This window comes from Eubalaena glacialis, chromosome 11 (genome assembly GCF_028564815.1).
Source record: "Eubalaena glacialis isolate mEubGla1 chromosome 11, mEubGla1.1.hap2.+ XY, whole genome shotgun sequence".
NCBI classification, from domain to species: Eukaryota; Metazoa; Chordata; class Mammalia; order Artiodactyla; family Balaenidae; genus Eubalaena; species Eubalaena glacialis.
This window is the reverse complement of record NC_083726.1, coordinates 510,504-528,958: the sequence shown is the minus strand read 5'-3', so window position 1 is coordinate 528,958 and position 18,455 is coordinate 510,504. Positions and strand designations below refer to the sequence as shown.

The 18,455-nt window shown below is 64.7% G+C and overlaps 2 protein-coding genes across 10 annotated transcripts in view; both read right to left on the bottom strand.

Moving 5' to 3' along the window:
* Positions 1-578: 578 nt before the first annotated feature.
* MAPK11 (mitogen-activated protein kinase 11) lies at positions 579-6,902 on the bottom strand. 3 transcript variants are annotated; one of them, XM_061206415.1, is made up of 12 exons: positions 6,750-6,902; positions 4,372-4,513; positions 4,239-4,297; positions 4,057-4,168; positions 3,953-3,982; positions 3,823-3,870; positions 3,623-3,737; positions 3,229-3,300; positions 2,941-3,020; positions 2,402-2,480; positions 2,142-2,315; positions 579-1,862 (listed from the first exon to the last, which is right to left on the bottom strand). In XM_061206415.1, exons 1-12 carry the CDS (start codon positions 6,863-6,865, stop codon positions 1,783-1,785), a joined length of 1,107 nt encoding a protein of 368 aa, XP_061062398.1. In that variant the 5' UTR covers positions 6,866-6,902; the 3' UTR covers positions 579-1,782. The 3 variants fall into 3 exon arrangements, with proteins under 3 accessions (XP_061062398.1, XP_061062399.1, XP_061062400.1); XM_061206416.1 differs by having other exon boundaries at positions 4,372-4,501; XM_061206417.1 differs by having other exon boundaries at positions 4,372-4,437.
* A 4,487-nt stretch (positions 6,903-11,389) lies between these two features.
* The window catches only part of PLXNB2 (plexin B2), a 29,981-nt gene continuing 22,915 nt past the window's right edge, over positions 11,390-18,455 (bottom strand). For 6 of the 7 annotated variants that reach the window (XM_061205606.1, XM_061205611.1, XM_061205609.1 and 3 more), the window contains 19 exons: positions 18,015-18,144; positions 17,702-17,929; positions 17,390-17,566; positions 17,155-17,294; positions 16,961-17,061; positions 16,604-16,833; positions 16,221-16,402; positions 15,753-15,819; positions 15,445-15,591; positions 14,714-14,870; positions 14,476-14,576; positions 14,312-14,396; positions 14,000-14,154; positions 13,760-13,920; positions 13,530-13,677; positions 13,074-13,138; positions 12,794-12,869; positions 12,366-12,440; positions 11,390-12,272 (listed from right to left, as the gene is read on the bottom strand). In XM_061205606.1, the coding sequence (XP_061061589.1) occupies positions 12,168-12,272; positions 12,366-12,440; positions 12,794-12,869; positions 13,074-13,138; positions 13,530-13,677; positions 13,760-13,920; positions 14,000-14,154; positions 14,312-14,396; positions 14,476-14,576; positions 14,714-14,870; positions 15,445-15,591; positions 15,753-15,819; positions 16,221-16,402; positions 16,604-16,833; positions 16,961-17,061; positions 17,155-17,294; positions 17,390-17,566; positions 17,702-17,929; positions 18,015-18,144 (2,530 nt within the window). In that variant the 3' untranslated portion in view covers positions 11,390-12,167. The remainder of the gene's footprint in view (positions 12,273-12,365; positions 12,441-12,793; positions 12,870-13,073; positions 13,139-13,529; positions 13,678-13,759; positions 13,921-13,999; positions 14,155-14,311; positions 14,397-14,475; positions 14,577-14,713; positions 14,871-15,444; positions 15,592-15,752; positions 15,820-16,220; positions 16,403-16,603; positions 16,834-16,960; positions 17,062-17,154; positions 17,295-17,389; positions 17,567-17,701; positions 17,930-18,014; positions 18,145-18,455) is intronic. The other variant, XM_061205608.1, reaches the window with a different exon arrangement.

The following is an 18,455-nucleotide window of genomic DNA, read 5'->3' as shown; positions in this document are numbered from 1 at the left end:
CACCACAGGACTTGGCCCAGCCTGGTCTCCAGGGGTTCTCCAAGACCTGAGGACCAGCACCCACACTGACCAGGCCTCTGCAGGCCCAGCTCCCAGATGATCCCCACCCCCACCCCCAGGGCCTAGGGCAAAGGCATAGAAGGTCCCTATCCTGGGGATACCCTGCCTTCCCAGCCTGAGCTGCAGTGAGCAGCAGGGGCTGGTAGCTCAGTGTGTGTCCCGAAGGCTGAAGCAGCCCTCTTTCCCCTTAACCAGGAAGGAAAGGAAAGCTGTCTCCCTGACCCTGGGGAAGGGCAGGCCTTTGCTCCCAGAGACCTCAACAGCCCCCACCCGTGTCCTCCCTGACCACTGAGTGAAGGGGCAGGTCTGGATCTGGGCCAGATCCTGACCAATGAACCTCTGAGGGCAGTGGGTTGATTGCTGGTGGACATCACGCCCTGTCCACCTCAGATCCCACTGGCCCTCAGGGAACAGGGAGGGTGAAGATGGCTGCTCTGGCCAGGGACCAGGGGGATATGGCCACCCTCTCCAGGCAGTGGGGGCAGCGGGGGAGCAGGACCTAGAGCCGGAGACACAAGCCGAGTGAGAGGGGAACTTTATTGCGAAACCCTGGGGCAGGCACTTGGCATTCAGACCTCCCTGGTCCTGCAAGGTGAGAGGTCACCACCTGACAGACGCCCCTTGACGGAGGACCCACACCTCCCACACGCCTGGAGCAGGGCCCTGTTCCAGAGGTCGCCAGGTCAGCTCCACTCTGGAAGGCGGGAAGAGGACAAGGGCTGACCCACAGACTTGAGCACCCCAGCGCCGGGCTGCAGGGCCAGAGCGTGGGCAGAGGTAGAGTGGGCAGAGATTTCTTCATCAGCTCTGGCCAAGGTCCAGGATCCGGATCCACATCGGCGTGTGTGTCCTCAAGGCTGGAGGCCCCCGTGCCTGCCAGCCCCCCAGCTGGCACGGTGCCCTCATGCCTCAGAACCCTGCTGCAGCCCTCACATCCAAGGAGCAGGGGGCTTTTGCCCACATGGCTGCCCACGGCCACCTGAGCCCCTTGCATGCTGCCCAGCAGGATCTCAGCAATGCCCCGTCCCCACCCACACCAGGAACTGAGAGGAGGGGAGGCAACAGTAGAGCCACCCCAACTTGGGCCTCCTGCTGGTCATGGCCACTGGCCCTCAGGTGCCCTCAGGTTCACATGCGCCTGCATCTGCTTTGACATGTGAATTCCAGGAGCACGTATGTGCCACACAGCATAGGTGAACACATGGCTCCAGGCAGCTGTCCCCACTCTGCCACCCCCATGGAAGATCCTTTGAGTCTCAGCACTTTCCAGGGTAGCCCCCCACTTCCAGGCTGAGCAGCTCTGACCATCGAGACCCCTTCCTTTGTCTCCAGGAGGCTCCAGCCCCAAGGCACCGCCCCCCACAGACAGCCCTCTGCGAGCCAGGAGATCTGGAAACAGACACACTCCCCAGGGGGGAGCTCTTATGGCACCCAGGTCCCCCATAGCGAGGTCCCAAAGGAGACCCAGGTTGCTGGGAGGGGGTAGGAGGACCAAGGAAGTCCAGGATGCTCTATCCAGACTCCTACACCCGTGGCTCACACACGTGCAGGCTTCCCACAAGGAGCGGCATGTAGACAAGGGTCCCAGGCCAGGGGTGGGCGCTGCTGGCCGCAGTGGTGTTGGGAGGTGCCCCTCGTGGGAGTCTGGCAGGCCGAGGCGGGAGGGCAGGCGGCCTCAGGCCCCTCCTCGGGTCCGAGTGCAGCTGGCGAGCCGCATTCCCCTCACTGCTTAACGTCCAGGCTGCCAGGCGGCTGCGGTGGCTCTGGGGGCTTGAAGCTGAGGACTTCCTGGTAGGTGAGCTCTGCGAGGGGAGGGTGAAGGGTGAGCTCAGGCCTTCAGCAGCCCAGGCCCACCACCCTCTGAGAGCAGCCTCGGCCCATGGGCCCCTTCCTGGGCCTGCCCCGTGCTGCCCCCAAGCCTCTGCTGGACACACCCAACCCCAGCTCTACCTGCCCCCCCTAGAGCGGGGCTGAGGGGCCGTGTTGTTGCCTCGCTCAGACCACTCTCAAGAGGAACTGGAGCACTTCCTGCAGAAAACAGGCAGCACCCAGCCTCTGGGGGCTGCAGTCCTCAGACCCACCCTTCCACTCCTCCACCGTGCGCTCCTTGGCCTCAACGCTTTCGTCGTAGGGCTCGGCCTCGGGCTCATCCTCGGGGTCGTGGTACTGGCTGAAGTAGGCGTGGGCCAGGGCCTCGGCTGCACTGACCCTCTGGTCGCTGTCCAGCACCAGCATCCTTCCCAGGAGGTCCACAGCTGCCGAGGGGCGGGGTGCGGGGGTGGTCAGCTCCACAGCCAGGGCTAGACATGGAGCCCAGCCAGGACCTAGGGCCCATCCTCACCCAGGGGGTTGGCTCCATGGAAGATGCTCCTGAGGTCCTTCTGGGGCATGTGGGGCAGGGACTGGATGTAGGTCCGGGCCTAGGAGCACAGCGGAAGGGCCTGAGGGGGCTGTTCAACGCCTGCCTCCCGTGGCCCTAAGCCAGGCAGAGGCTTGCCAGGAGAAGCCCCCAGACTCAGTCACTCCAGCAGGCCTGGGCAAGGGCATGCGCAGACCAGAGACCTCCCCACTCTGGATGTGGCGGCTCCAGCACCTTGCCTGGCCCTACGTGCCTGCAGGTCACAGGCCTGGTGCCACTCCACTGTGCATGGCCGGGACGCTGCAGGCGCCAAGGTTTTACCCTCACTGTTCCTCACGCCCGGAATGTCTCCCCAGTTCACCTGTTTCCCCCTGAAGGGGTCAGCGCCTGCCTTGGAGTCTATTCCACTGTGACCCATGCTCCCCCCGTGGTGCCCCATCTATTCCCACAGCGCCCCTTCCTCCAGAGTGCGGGCGGGGGAGTGGTTGGTCAGCAGAGGGGGCTGGTGACCAATGACTCACATGTTCTGAGGATATCTTTGCCAGAACCTCAGGGCTGGGTGTGCCCACCACCTCCATGATGCGCTTCAGCTGGTCGATGTCTGCCTGGCTCAGGAAATGCCCAACGGCCAGGCATGGACTCTCCCCGGGACCCCAAACCCCAGACGTTGGGTCACCGCCCAGAACCTGCTCTCCTGCCGCTGGGGACAGTGAGCCCAAGGTGGCACGGTGCGGGGCAGAGCCCACCCCCCTCGACCCCCACCGCGCAGCAGGAGACCCTGGCTCACCCCTAACCTGCGCCAAGGATACAGTCATTTCCTGGGAAGAGGGCCTTTCCCTGGAGCAGCTCGGCCATGATGCAGCCCACTGACCAGATGTCCACTGTGGGAGGAGGCGTCTCCATCAGTCTGCCCACCCCAAGTCCCTCCTCAGAGAGCTGGGGGCTGGCTGCACTGCGCCAGCCCAGTGGCCCTGCGCTCACGCTCAGGCCCAAAGCCAGCAGCCCCTCCTCTCTAGACACAACCCTGGGCAGGGGGAAGCGTCAGCCCAGGACCCACCGTGCTCTGCCTGTCTTAACGTCTGTTCGTGAACGCAGGTCCCACACCTGGCCTGCCCCCCAGGGTCCTTGGCCTCTGGGCCCCGGCCCCACCCCCTCCCCAGGCCCGCCGGCCCCACGGGGCGGCCCCACGCGGGCTGACGTCACCTGTCTGGTTGTAGTGCATCCAGTTCAGCATTATCTCAGGGGCCCGGTACCAGCGCGTGGCCACGTAGCCAGTCATCTCCTCGTCCGCCTGGCGCGCGAGCCCGAAGTCCAGGATCTAGAGGCACCCCCAGGCTTGTCAGCGCCTCCGGGGCTCCGCCTCCCCGCCGGCCGACCCGCCAGCCCCTCCCCCAGCCGCTCACCCGCAGCTCGCAGTCCTCGTTCACAGCCAAGTTGCTGGGCTTCAGGTCCTGCAGGGCGGGCGCGGCGTGAGCGCAGGCAAAGCCGCCGCCGCAGGAGCCCCACGCCCCACCCCTCGCGCGCGGCACCTACCCGGTGGATGATCCCCGCCGAGTGGATGTACTGCGAGGGGGAGACGGCGGGGGCGTCAGGTTCTGCCCCCTGCGCCCCCGCCCGCCCCCCGCTTCCGCGCCCACCTTCAGCCCGCGCAGCAGCTGGTACACGAGGAACTGAACGTGCTCGTCGCTCAGCGCCTGGCACTTGACGATGTTGTTCAGGTCGGCGCCCATCAGCGTGGTCACCAGGTACCTGGGTAGCGGCAGAGATCAGCACAGAGTCCCCACCCCGACCCCGCGCCCTCCCCGCCACGGCCGCTCACACTTCGCTGAAGTCCTCGAGGGAGGTGGCCGGCGTGAACACGTCCAGCAGCCCGATGACCTGGGTGCAGAGGGCAGTCAGGGCTCGGCGGCCCGCGGGCGCCCCCACCCCCGGCCCGGCCGCCCCCGGCTCACGTTCTCGTGCTTCAGGTGCTTGAGCAGCCGCAGCTCGCGGTACGTCCTCCGCGCGTGGATCAGCGACTGGAAGGGGCGCGACAGCTTCTTCACCGCCACCCTCTGGCGCAGCCGCGTGTCATAGGCCGAGCTGCAAGGCGGCCTGTGAGGCCGAGCCTCCATCGCGTGGTCCCCACAGGCCAGAAGGCCTCCGGCACCAGGAGGCGGTCTGAACACTCCCTCCAAGCCTCTCCCCTCCCTCCTGGGGTCCTGCACCTTCCTCCAGAGGCAGTTCACCCTCCACCCGGCCTTCTGACCCCCAGCCTTCCCAGCCCACCTGGCAGCCCAGGGCAGGACCTGGATTTCTCCTGTCTCCTGGCCCCAGTGACTCTTGCCCCCAGCTCAGGGTGGAAATAACAGCCCAGGGAAACAGCCAGCGGCAGACAGCAGGCAGTCCTCCAGCTCCCCCATAGGCCAGGGGGTCTGGGAGGCCCCCTGAGGGGGTTCCAGAGTCACCTCCAAAGCCCCCAAATATTCAAAATATGGAGGAAAACCTGACCAAAGGGGTTTATTGCATCATTGTTTTTCACAATGAGAAACTGGACAGTAGGAAATACCCAGCAGAGGGTGGTGCCTGGACCCACAGAACATTTCCCCTCGTGCAACCCCACTCCCCTGAGGTCCAGACCCGCAAGCCCCACACCCAGCTATTCTTCACAGGAGATGCCACACTCACGGGCATCATCCTCAAACACAAGTGGCCGGGTCGTCCAGTGGCCCCACTGCCCCTCGGGAAGGGATGCCTTCGCCCAGTGTTCCCTCTGGCTGCTGCTCGCCCCTTCCCTCCCACTTGATCTCCCGTCTCCAGGATCCAGCCTCCCTCCAGAGTGAGTGGAGCCTCAGCCCACCTCCCATGCCCACGCGGCCCGGGGAGCAGCTCCTGCAGGACCTGGGGTGCTCACGGCCCAGGCGGTGGTGGAGGAAAGCCCCTCCCCCATCCAAGCCACTGCTGGGGTGGGAAGTAGGGGAGTGGCTCTTCACGGGGTGTGCGCCCGTGTGTGTGTGTGTGTGTGTGTGTGTGTGCTTGTGCGCGCGCAGCAGATCCTTTTGTGTCTGCACAGTCAACAAAGGACTGTGGGAATTGGCACCGGGTCACCAGCTTCCTCAGACATCAGAGGAGGGAAGGAGCCCATCACCGGCATGGGGGCCCTGCAGAGCTAAGTGGTGGAGAGAGACCTCCCCTGGGGAGCCTGACTATCCCTATGAGTTCCCAGAAGGCACTTCCAGCAAGGGCTCTGTCAGATCCCCCAGGGACCACTCACACATTGGCCCACACCCTCTTCCTGCCCTTGTGGTCTTAGAGATGAAGATAGAGGCCTGTGGCTGGAATGGCTGGAATGGACTGAGGTTCCTGATGGCTGGCCAGTGGCAGAGTGAGATCTGAGGCCCAGGGGACCCCAAACCCCTGCTCCAGGCTCCAGTGCTGGGCCTTGGAAGGGGGTCTGAGAAGTCCCACTCCTAACCTTCTGCAGGATCCTGGAGCAACACCCTGCCCCCAGGGGCCCTGCCTCCCCACACCCATGACCCCCGCAGTCACCTGGCACTTCACGGGTTCTGGATTCTGGGGGGGCACCTCTCAACATCCACAATCAGGCTCACTGTCAACACTGCAACTGCAACCTGGACTGTCTGCAAGCCCCTTGCCACCCAAAGCCCCCTCCAGCCTCCACCCCACCAGGTCCAGAGGCCTCCCCCGTCCCCACCCTCCCTCCTGTCTGGGCTCCAGGGCCTAACTGCAGGCTGCGGTGTGAGCTCTCTTGGTTGGGGCAAAAATGGGGTGGGGTGTAGACGCCCCCTAGGGGGGATGGTAGGCGTCTCTGATCAGGCCTAAGCCCCATTCGGAGTCTGAGATCCCTTGGAAAATGGGGCAGTGGACTGGACCCACGGGGGAGCTTGAGGTTGTTCTCAGGTGAGGGGTCTTGCCCCCCACCCCCCAATCTGGGCTCTTCTTTTTCAAACAGAACTACCCACCCTGGGGCGGGGGTATCTGCCAGAGCCCAGGGCTGCCTGGCCCTTGACCGGGGGCACCCCAGATGCATGCTCAGACATCCAGGGGCCCGGGAGACCTGCCCGCCCTTTCGCCAGCTGTGACGCCGCAGGATGCGGGCCTGGAGGGGGACACTCCGGGTTGGAGGGGCGGGAGGACGACCCCTCTCCCGCCGGGGAGAGGCTCGGGTAGGAAAGTTTCCCTCACGCCCCCACCCCCCATTCATTCCTCGGATCCGCGTAAGGCCCGGGGGCGGAGGCAGGGCGAGCCCCTCCCCACGCCGGGAACCCCGCACGGGCGGGGAGGGGGCGCGCGCTCAGTCCCCCCCGCCCTTGCCCCGCCCCGCCCCTACCAGACGGAGCCGTAGGCGCCCGAGCCCACCGGGCGCAGCCCTTGCAGCCGCTGCGGCACCTCCCACACCGTCTTGTTCAGCTCCTGCCGGTAGAAGCCGGCGCGCGGGCCCGACATGTCCGGAGCGGCCGCAGCTCGGCGCGCGCCCCGCCCCGCGCCCCCCGCCCCGCGGAGCCCGAGCCGGAGGCCGGAGGCGGAGCGGAGCGGGGCGGGGCCGGGGAGGGGGTTCCCGCAGACGAACGCGCGGCTTCCTGCCCCTCCGAGGCGGCGGCCGAGCGGAAACCGGCCTTCCCGGGGCGGGGTGGGGGGGGTGCGGGGGTGGGGGGATGCCGTGGAACGACTTACCGCCCACCTCCCGGGGTCCACGCACTTCCCCAATATCCGCCGCGTGGGTCCTCGGCGCGGCACTGCCCGGACCAAGGCCGCCACCACCTCTCAGGACTCCGCTCCCCGCACCCTCCCCTGCCGGCACAGATGCCGGCACCTCCCCGCTGTTCACCTCCCGTCTCCGCACCCCGCCATCCGCCTAGTCCGGGTCCTGCGTTTAACGCCCCTTCAACCTGCTCTGGTCCGTGCATCCCTTCTCTCCTCTCACCTGCTCCGGGCCCTGCACCTCTTCCCCCAGCGTGTTCCCACAGAAATGAAGATAGAATCCTCTAAATCAAAGAAGCCAGGGACAAACCATGGGAGGTATTTTTTATCAGAAGAGAAAATACCCCCTAATAAAAGCTAGGCATTTGGTTGGATAGGGCCCGTCCGCCGTGGGCAGTTGGAAGTGCCTTGGATCCTGGGTCAGCCTGGCTTCCCTCCCCCGTGGAGGCCATCCGGCCTTGGCGGTGTGCTTCGCTTCCCGGTAACCCTTCCACAGTCTGGTGTGGCATCCTGCACGGGCTGGCTCCAGGGCTGGGCCCAGCTGCCCCTTGGGAGAAGCGTGACTGCTGGGCCAGGCCCGGAGACCAGCCCTCAGGACCAGGGACAGCGGCGGCACCAGGGGCCTTTGGGGTGTTGGGCCCGTAAGAAGCTCTCCCCAAATGGGTCCTCTTTGGGGCCTGGTACCTTTCCTCCTTCTGAAACAGCTCCCTCAGCTGTCAACTCTTCGAGGAAGCCCACCCTGACTTTCCTAGGTACTGCGGGGGCTCCGCTAGTTGGAAACCATAGTTCCCGAGATCGGGTGAACTCTGCCCAGCACTGCACATTTCCTCTCTCCACCTGGAAGGTGCAGTTCGCACAGGCGGCTGTACCTGTGAAGGGGTATGTTCCCTATTTCAGCATCTGTCTAGAGCTCTAGGCCAGAGCGATTACTTCTACTTCCCACTTAAAGTGACAGTGGTTCGGAGAGAACGTTGCCTGGGATATAAATAGCCTCCTGACCCTCCACCCTGCGGAAGCAGTGGGTAAGAGGCTGGGCTGCCCCCTCCCAGGAGAGTGGGAAATCAGGCTGAGGTCCCAACCTTCCACTTTTTTGAAACAAACTAAAACCTGAGTTTTTATGTGAAATCTCCTGATATTTAAATATTGATAACCAAATTAAAATAAAACATGTCAACACAGTACCAGGCAAACGGACACTTCTGCCTGGCAAATCCGGACCCTGGGGGGAGCCCAAAAGTGAGAAAGGAAGCAGGGTCCCAGGCCCGGCTGCTCCGGCCTCAGTTCCCTCTCTGGGAGCCAGCGGAGGTTGGCGGGGATGGGGTGAGGACACCGGTGTCCCCTCCCCCAGCCGCCCCACCCGGGGCCTCCTCGGGGCCTCACGCTTGGGGCACTTTCCCGGCCTGCCGGGCGAAGCAGCCGAGGTTTTGTGCGGAGTTAATGGAGCTTCAGCTAAAGCAGGGGAAGAGGAGGCGGGAGGGAGCAGCGGGCCGTGGGAACCGGCTGCGCGCCGCAGGAAGGGGCGGCCTTTGTCCTCTCTCCTCCACGGGGGCAGGGGTGTCTGTCGACCCGGAATCCCAGCTGCGAGTGGTCAGCGCTGACCAGAGGGGAGCAGCCTCACTGCCCTGCTCAGCGGTCACACACCGCGCTGAGACCCTCCCTCAGCGTTCAGCAAACCTGCCCTGGCACAGGGGCGCCCGCAGTGTGCCCCGCCGCCCGGGCAGATCAGTCTCAGCCAAGTTGCCCTCTGGAGGGGAGGGGGCTATGATACTGCAGGGGAATGACCAGGGAGGATTCCCTGTGGTGGTGGGGTGGCAGGGAGAGCGCAGTCAGAGCCCCCAGAGGTGACAGCAGTGATGCTGGGCCAGCTTCCAGACAGTCCAGCCTCTCAGGACTTAGCCTGACTTGAGGACCAGAATGGAGAGTGGTGGCCATGGGTGCAGGGCCGTGGCAGGCTGGGCAGGGAGCACCGACAGGATTTCAGATTTTTATTCGCACTGTGCTGTGTGTTTTCACAGCGTCGTCCCAGCCGGCAGGTCGAGGACTGAGCCTGGAGGGAGGGTGGTGCGGATGGAGGGCAGCCAGGAGTGGCAGGCCCTGCCAGTGGGTGTGAGGATGGGGCACGGATGGGGCGGCACGGAATAGCCTCCTATGAGCCCTGGGTCCCCGGCACCCCACCCCTGGCCTCCTTCCACTCTCTGCTGTAATTCACAGCTACCCCTAAGTACCGAGATGCCCCCACCCTCCGTGTGCACTGTCCCCTCTCCACAGGTCCAGGCCATCCCCTCTTCAGCCCCACACTGGTCTCCTGGCTGCACTTCTCCCTGAGGTCAGAACGAGCTTCCTAAAATGCTATCTGGCCCTGTCACAGGGGCCCCATGATTTAGGTGAGGTCTCATGCTCTTAACAAGCAAGTGGGGTGTGGTCCTGGGCTGTTTTCTGCAATTTGGAAGGAAAGGTCATCGAGGTCGCTGGTCACCTCCATCCCTGCATCTCCCCACTCCCACTGCATTGGGAGGAAAGTGGGAAGTGGAAAGTGACAGAAGGCTGGGTCACCCCTTGGTCTGCCAGCCTCCTGACCACTCCAGCTGGCCTGCCCACCCCTGTGCACCCAACATCCATGCCCAGTTTCTTCACTGGCCCCATGAAAGGATGGCCTCTGGATCCCTTCACACTTCTGTCCTCCGAGGGGGAAGGGAACCCCACCTGTTGGACCTGCAGCAAAAGGCGGGCTCACTGACTCCTCTCCATTTCATGCCTGAGGAGAAAGTGGCCCACAGGGGTCCAGTCTAGAAGCCAGGCCTCCAGGTTCCTGCTCCCCCTGCCCCCGCTCCCCCCAGGGTGAACACTCCCAGACTATGCCGCCCCTGCTCTGGTTTAGCAGTACCTTGTTCAGCTCTCCTGCCCATCTGGGTCTCTGGTCCTGACCATAGTACACTATCATTTCAGGGGTCCCTGGGGTGGGGGATGTCAGTTGTTTGCCTAGTACCCCTTCCATGTGGGAGATATCCACTCTTGTTCCATGTGGCTCAAAATTGGCCGTCCCTGTACAGAAGTGGCTTATGATCAAGGCCTAGCCCATTGAGCCTTCTCAGCCGCAGTGGTGTGCCCCAAGTGGAGGAGACACAGGCTGGGGTGGCCTGCCACCAGCGTCCCAGGTGTCTGAGAATAAAGTAGCACATGTTGGGAAGAGGGTCGGATAGATAGAACCCAAAGACATGTGACCACCTGGATCCAGCCGTATCTGAAGCTGGACCCCTTCACTTGCCTTTATGGAGCCACTAAATCCCTTTTCTGCTAGGGTTGGTATTCTTGGAACACAAGGGCTCCCTCAAGGAAGGCCTTTTCTGCCCCCTTTATTGCTGTGTCCCTAGTGCCCAGGACAACGCGTGTTGAAAGAACGAATGAGGGGCCCAACACACTGGTGCTGCGTGTGTGTGCACACGCGCATGCCTGTGTGGTCACGGCACGTGTGCTTGATTGGCCACAGAGTAGCGCATCTCATGGCTCCTGCTCTGTGTGCAACACAGGGGTTGGGAGCAATCTGCCTTCCCCCATCGCCTGCCTCCGGGACAAGCCCCTCCTTCCTACACCAACAAAGGTGCCTCTTGCTCTCAGGTGCCTGGGACCCCAGGAGGAGCTGACCCTAATGGCCCCACAGCCTCGAGCAGGGGGATACAGGGCCTCCCTCCAGGAACCACCGTGTCCAGTGGGGTCTGCACACAGTAGGGGCTTACTAAACCTGTGCTGGGTGGACCACACCTGTGAGGCACCCCACCTCAGGAAGGAGAAAACAGGTCCCTGAGAGCTTGCGCCACGCCCACCCCTGCCACCAGATGGCGCCCAAGCGGGCCCAATCCCACACCGTGGGGGGCGGGGCCGCCGCACTGTGCCCTTGGAACCTCCACCTGCTTCAGGATCACTTTCAGTGCTGGGGTGCACCAGGATGTGCCTCTGGGAGAGGTTCACACCCCAGCGCTCACCTCCCACCCCTGACCACCATCCTGTCCTGCTGCGGCAGCAGGAAGGCGTGGACTCAGCCAAGCTGATGGCTGTGGACGGACTGCCTCAGCACACCCAGCAGGCCTGGCCCAGAGGAGCCAGGGACTGTGGGGTGGGTGTGCGAGGCCACACGGGCCCACCTTCAGGTGAGCTTCTGCGGCCAGGAGCGCACAGGAAGGGAGGCCGTGGGCAGGACAGGCCCAGTACCAAAACGGGTCAGGTGTGTAGGGACGGCAGGTCGGCAGCCCCGGGAAGAACCCAGCCAACCAGCAGAGTGAAAAAGACAGCTGTATTTGATTGACAATTAACAAGATTTACAAAAAGGGTTGCGGGTGTCCTGGCGGAGCTGCTCCCGGCCCCCCGGACCTGGGCAGGGCTTCCAGGTCAGCCTGTCTGACAGGCCGGGACCCCGACCCCCAGTCTGCTGGGTCCCTTCTGGCCGCCTGGGCCTCGACGTCTGACGTCCAGCTTGACCTTTGAGGTGGGGCCTGCAGCACGGAGTCCCCCGGGAGTGCCAGTGCCCCGCAGGGCAGGCCAGCGAGGTCAGGAAGGCATCGTACCACTTTTCCGCCCCAGTCCAGGCAGGGCAGGCGGACAGAGTCTGGACACTAGGTCCTGGGGGCCGCGGGCACTCAGACCTCACCCCAAAAGGCCCAACCCAGGTATCTGAGGCGGCTGCTGGTGCCTGGGGAGGGGGGCTGAGGCCCGACTGCCCCCAGCAACCCAGCGTGGCGCCGGGGGCGTAAGGCACGTTTTCAAATCGCTCAGGAGGCCTGAAGGAGACACCCCCGATGCTGGTTCTGCAGGAGGGAACTGGTGCTGGTGGCCGCCCGGCGCTATTGCTCCGGAGAAGGGTGCTATGAGGCTACAAACGCTGAGGTGGGGGCCCCCCTGCCACGCACGCACTCGGAAGCCCGGGGGCTCTTCCTCTGCCAGAGAGAGAAGGGCTGAGTCCTGCCCGCTTGGCCTTGCTCCCCCGGGGCCGCCCAGCACCCGGCAGTGGGTGTCACACACCTGTGTCCCGAGACCGTGACGGCGGAGGTCGGAGTCAGAGGTCCGTGACTTTGTTCTCAAGCGCAGCCGCGATCTGCTGCAGGCGGAAGGCCAGCTGCATCTTCTGGGCGGCGGGATCCTCCTCCAGGGCGTTGATGATCTGAGGAGGGGTCACGTCAGAGCACAGGCCAGGGTCAGGGTCAGGGTCAGGGTCAGGGTGAGCACGGCTGTCCCGGAAGGACCGGACCCCTACCTCGTCGTAGTACTTCTGCGTGTACTGGTAGAGCTGGTGCAGGGCCACGAGGGTGTTCAGGGAGTCCGTGTGCGCCTGGGAGGGTGGCGGAAGGGCTGCGTGACCCACGGGCAGGAGGCTGTCTCCCACTGGAGCACGCAGACACGAAGGGTCCCCCCGGTGGTCACGACACGCACAGCCACGGCACACCGCAGACAGAGAGCCTCCCACCCATGCAGACCCACGGCAGGCGGGGCTGGCTCAGAGCTGCTCGTGAGCCCCGCCGCCTCCCATGCCCCCTCGTCTGCGCCTCTCCTTTCTACCCCGTGGGCACAACTTCGCCCGCCCCCAGTGCAGTCTCCTGGCCCGCTCAGCAGGGCCTTCCGGGGAGGGGTGGAGGGCTAATCCTGGGGGGGGCTCAGCTTGTGTGTCCCCTGTGCCGCCCTTACCCGGGAAATCTCTGCCAGGTGTGTGTTCATGTCCTGGTCGCTGACCTGCACCATCTGTCTGATCCCCTTGTAGTAGCTGTGGGGGGAGGGGGAGTTACACAGGGTGGGCCGCGGGGGGCGGGTACCGGAACGGAGGGCGGTGGCTCCCAGACACTAGACCCGAAGCTACCCATGGGGCCCTCCTCCTGAGCACAGGCCCGCACCGCCCGGGGGCCCCGCTGGGTGGGGGCTGAGGGTGGGCAGCCAGGCTCTGGCCTCGTGGGGTGGGGGGTGCACTCACTCCTCCACCATCTTCTTATAGGTGGAGATCTCCTTGGCGTAGAGTAGCTTGTTGCTCGGAGAGTCCTGTGGGGGTCGGAGCCAAGTGACACTCAAGCCAAGACACCTGCACGCGCTCAGGATACCCAGAGAAAGAGCGGTATGCGGGGGATGGGGGTCCAACAGCGGTAGCTGCCCTGCCCAGCCACAGACCTGACAGTGTTTTCGTCATTTTGTGATTAATAGTAAAACTCTCTCATGAAAGGGGAAGGAGCTCGGGGTCCCAGGCTGCCACAGGTCCACTGCCCAGGGGGCCTCCCTCCGCCCCAGGTACCCTGCACCTGTCTTTCTACTGAGCTCCAGCCCCTGCTGTGCGAATCCACGCCCCAAACTGACCTCCTCACCTGCATCGCAGCCCCCCTCCCCTGACGCTTCGCGCTGCCAGGAAGCAGGCTGGGCTGCCCGCAGCTGCACTTACGCGGCTCAGCTTGTGCTCTGTGCGTGTGCAGGTGTCCATGAAGGTCTGTGCGATGACCGACAGGGAGGCGTCCACCACCTCATGGACGTGCACGTCGAAGATGAAATGGGGGTTCTTGAGGATGTTCACCCAGAACCGGAGAGGTAAACTGAGGTGGGACGACAGGGTGTGAGGGGCCGCCGAGGCCTGGAGCAGGGCGGGCGTGGCGGGTGGCGGGACGGAGCCCACACCTGTTGGTCTTCCAGATGTGGATGGTGTCCTCGTCCTTGATGTCATGCTTTTCTGCCTGCTCGTCCAGGAAGTCGAAGAAGTACTTGACTGCGGGCGGCACCGCGTGGCCGGGCGCCAGCACGCTCTGGAAGAAGTTGTCCACGAACTGCTGCAGCGTGCCCTGCGGGGAGGGAGCGGGGCTCAGCGCATCCCACCGGTGCCGTCCCAGGTCTGCCTCCCACACGCCCTCCGCGGCCCACCTTGACTGAGAGCAGGCGGGTCAGGTAGATCTCGGTGATGGCCTTGGTGCGCTCCTTCTCCTTCACGCTGCCACGCTTGGACTTGCCTTCGTCCACCTCGTCTGTTGGCCGCACCAGGTGCCACACCCGGTTCTCCTCCTCCAGGAGGGCGTGGCCTGTGGGGAAGGGGGGCGCTGAAGGACGAGGACCGGAGCCCGGGGCCTGGGTCCCACGCTGGGCTCACAGCTCCCCCCAGATGGCGGCACGGGGCGGACACTGGCTCATGATGCCCTCCAGAGGCCAGAAGGGCCCGGACGAGAGGCAGGGACTCACGCTCCCCAGGCAGGTCCTGCTGGCTGTCCTCAGGCTGCTGGGAGACCCCCACCTTCGACAGGATGAGGGTGGCTCCATCCCGGACCTGGGGAACAGCGTCGTGAGGGAGGGCCTCCGGCCCCACTCTCGGCAGGGGGTTCGGCCCGCCCGGCCACCACACTCACGTTGTAGTGCATCAGCGTGTTGACGCGCTTCCACCGGCCCTCCCGCTGAGAGGTCAGGTCCAGGTCTGACAGGATCTGGGCTGTGGAGCCAGGACGCCACTCTGTGGGAGGACACAGCCCAGCTCCTGGGACCCGGCCACAGCCCACCCTGTCCGGGCTCCCTCTCGCTACCGCCCACCCGACCTGGCCGACCGGGCTCCCACGGGCGCAGAGCCAGGCACGCGAGGGTGCTGCTCACCGAGGACCACACTGTCGGCCTTGGGCCAGCGGGAGCAAGGCTGTGTGCGGTACACCTGGTCAATGATCTTCTCCTTGACTTGGGAGATGGTGTCACAGTTGAGGACCTTGACAGGGATGGCGTCGACCCCTTCGTCCTGGACGATCACGCTCACCGTCTGCCAGGGCACACAGATCGAAGGGCCAGCTGGGGAGGGGCCCTCGCCCTCACTCACCCCAAACTGGGAGCCGTCTTGGGCCTCCCCCCAGTGGCGACACCCTCAGGTGGAGGAGTGGAGGTGGGGGGTCCTGAGCCCCTTCAGCACCCAGGCCCCACCCTTTCCTGCACGCCGTGGCTCAGCAGGACAGAGGGCAGAGGACTGCTCGCTTCTAGGTATCACGCAACACACAGGCGTCACGGGGGCACACACCGTGTACCACCGCCACACGCACACGGGTTTACCACCACTCACTTGGTGTGCCCAGGCCCCTCAAACGCCTGCAGCAGGCCCGGGCACCCAGGAGGCAGCTGGCTTGGGGTCATGACACTTAGTGCCTCTCTCCAGTGACCCATGAGCCTGCTGAGGACCCGTGACCCAGGCCCCTCCCTGAACACGGGTGGGCCCAGCACGGGGAATGGGTTCTAATGCAAGTCCACGAAGGAGGCGAGTGGCATCAGCTTCTGGTCCTGAGGCTGGCCTGGAACCCGGCCCCTGAGGTCTCCCAGCAGCCCGCCCAGCCCCAGGGGCTCACCAGGGGTGCATACTCGACGTCGTCCCCCAGCAGCCCTGTGTCATTGAGGGTGTATTTGGCTTTCTTCTGCACAGCATCCACCGGCCCCTTCTCCACCTGATGCTTGATGGCCTTGAAGAGCTTGTACAGCGGTTCCCCTGCGCTGTCCTAGAGCAACACAGGGCGGCTGAGCCATGGGTGGGACTGATCGTGCCAGGGTGGGAAGCAAACCCATCCAGGTGGAGCCGGGCCACAGGGAGGTGGACATTTGGGGGGTACAGCACCACCTCGTCCCTCCCCACCCCCTGGTAGGGCTGTGTGGAACCCACCTTGAGATACTGGTACAGGCAGATGGACATCCAATTAGACAGCATCCTCTCCACCACTGTCTCAGACCTGGAGATGCAGAAAGGCCTTGTGTTGAGGGACCCTTTAGTGCCCCTAGGATCAGCTGGGTCTTCCAAGTACCCAGACCACCCTCAGAGCAGCCCAGCCTCCATCCAGGCCAGAGTCTCCGTCAGGCTGTACATTTATAGCCTGAAGTGACCAATCTCCCAGCCCCCTCAGGGTGGGCCTTTCATCTTCCACCCCATCCTACAAAGGGCTGATGACAGGGGGAGCAGCTAAGTGACCAGCAGAGACCACCTGCTAGCAACGATGCCCCCCCTGCCGTCCCTCCGCCCTACTCACTGGCACTGGCTGTACTTGCTGGCAAACCAGGTGCCTGAACAAGCCTGTGCTGCCCCACTGCCACCCCCTAACACCCCCCACCGCTGCCTCTGCCCTTGCCCACACACCTGCGCAGCATCAGCTTGGGGTTCTTGGCCACCACATACTGCTCCATGAGCTCCAGGAAGAGCGTGCGCATGATGTCCGTGTAGTACTCCAGCTTCCCGTGCAGCGCCACCGTCAGCAGCGACGCAAAGTAGACCTTGGCGCGGGCCGAGAACTCCCGCTGGTTCTCCAAGGTGTGGATGAACTGTGGGGGAGGCCGGTCAGAGCCCCGCCCCGCCCCACCCCAGCCCCACCCCAGCCCCACCCCAGCCCCACCCCAGCCCCACTCCAGCCCCACCCGCTCGCTCGAGCCCCCGCCCCCTCACGGCCCCGCCCCCCGCCCCAGAGGCCCCGCCCCACGCCCCACGCCCCACGCCCCACGCCCCACGCCCCACGCCCCGCTCACGTTGACGAGGAAGCACTTGCTGTTGAGCAGGTTGGAGAACTGGTTGAGCGCCTGCTCCACTAAGGGCCGCCGTGACTCAGGGATGTCCAGCTTGCCCGTGATCATCACATCCTTGTCGCCGTCCTTCGAGGGCAGGAAGAAGACGCGGTCGGTGTAGGTCTTGTAGTCCAGCACGGGGATGCCTGCCTCGTGCACGTCGTTGGTCTGGTCCTCCATCTCAATCATCAGGTCTGCAGGGAGGTCGGGGTGAGGCATCAGCCGCTGGCAGCCCGCCCTCCTCCGTGTCCCTCCCTCCGTCCCTCCCAATGCAGCCTCTTCCAAGCCCTCCTCCCCTAGGACCTGCAGGGCGGCCCCTACCTGTGAACTCCTTCTTGCAGCGGTCACGCACGCTCTCCTCCAAGCCCTCCAGCTGGGACTTGATCTTCTCATACTCGCGCTCTGCCTGTTGGCTCTTCCTCCTGGGGGCACAGGGAAGCTCCTGGGACCTGGCCTGGGTTGTGCTGGCCGGTGGGTGTGGCCAAGGGGCTGAGGCTGCCGGGGGAGGGGCTCACCAGTAGCAGTAGACAGACACAGCGATGACAGCCACCATGGGCACGATGACCAGCGGCAGGATGAGGCTGAGCGGCACGTCACTCACACGCGTGTCATACTCCACACGGCCCAGCACCCACTCCCGGGAGCCAAACTTCACCTGCGTGGAGAGGCGGACTCAGCAAGGACAGGTGTGTGGCCAAGACCAGGAGCGCCCGGTGCCCTGTCCCCTCCCTGCCCCCACCCTACACGCACAATGAACTCAGGCAGGTTGTGGGTCGTGTCCCGCTTCTGCCGCCGCTTGGGAGGGGGCTGCACCTCTGGGGGCTCACAGTACAGATCGGTCTCCGTCAGTGTCTTCATGATGCACCGCTCAGCACCCACGAAGGCCTCGGCCTCGTGAATCGTCATCGCCTTGTTCAGATTCGTGCCCTAGGGGGCGGGGGATGGGGTCACAGTGCCCAGGAGGGGTTCAGGGATGCCCCGACCGGCTCAGCCCAGACCTTGGGCTGCTCCCCTACACGCACCCGCTCAGGACCTGACCCCCGGGGCTGCACGGGTCCTCACCCGCGCGTGAATGAGCTTGTTGACCTGCTTCTTGACGCCCCCTGTGAAGTTCTCGAAGGTGGGGTCGGCGACGTACTCAAAGGCACCAGCCTCAGTCCTGAGCAGGGCTTGGTGCCCATCCATCTGAATGAGCGCTGTGAGGTTGTAGGCCTCGGGCTCCTCGGGGACGGCCGGGGACAAGAACACGACCTTGGAGTCACTGCAGAACACGTACTCCCTGCCCACGACCTAGGAGCCGAGGCAGGACCGTTAGGCCACTTGGCACAGGCTGCATCCTGCCCTGGCGTGTCCCCAGCAGCGGGCACCGACTGACCGTCACGGGCTGCAGGGGTCCGGCCTCCCGCCGCCGCCTCCAGGACTGCAGGGGCTCGGCTATGACCACCATGGCGAATTTCTGGATCAGGCTGAAGCCCTGTCCTGTGACGTTGATGCTCCGGCCACCACTGGGGGGCAGGGAGGGAATGGTGCCTGAGTGGGCACACCTGGGCAAGGGAGGTGCCCAGCCAGCTCCAGAGCAGGTGCCCTGCAAGGCTGTGTCCCCGACCCCACCCTGCTTTTGGATACTCTTACAGGTGTGTGCAAGCACAGGCCTGCTGCAATAGCAGGGGCGGGGGTGGGGGGGGTGGGGGGGTGGGGGGGTGTGTGCTCAGAGCACGTGACTGAGCACCGCCGCCCTGGATTGTCAGAAGCAGGGCTGGGCTGGGTGGCGGGGGGAGGTGGAGGCGGTATGTCGGGCCTGCCCGACCTGGGGATA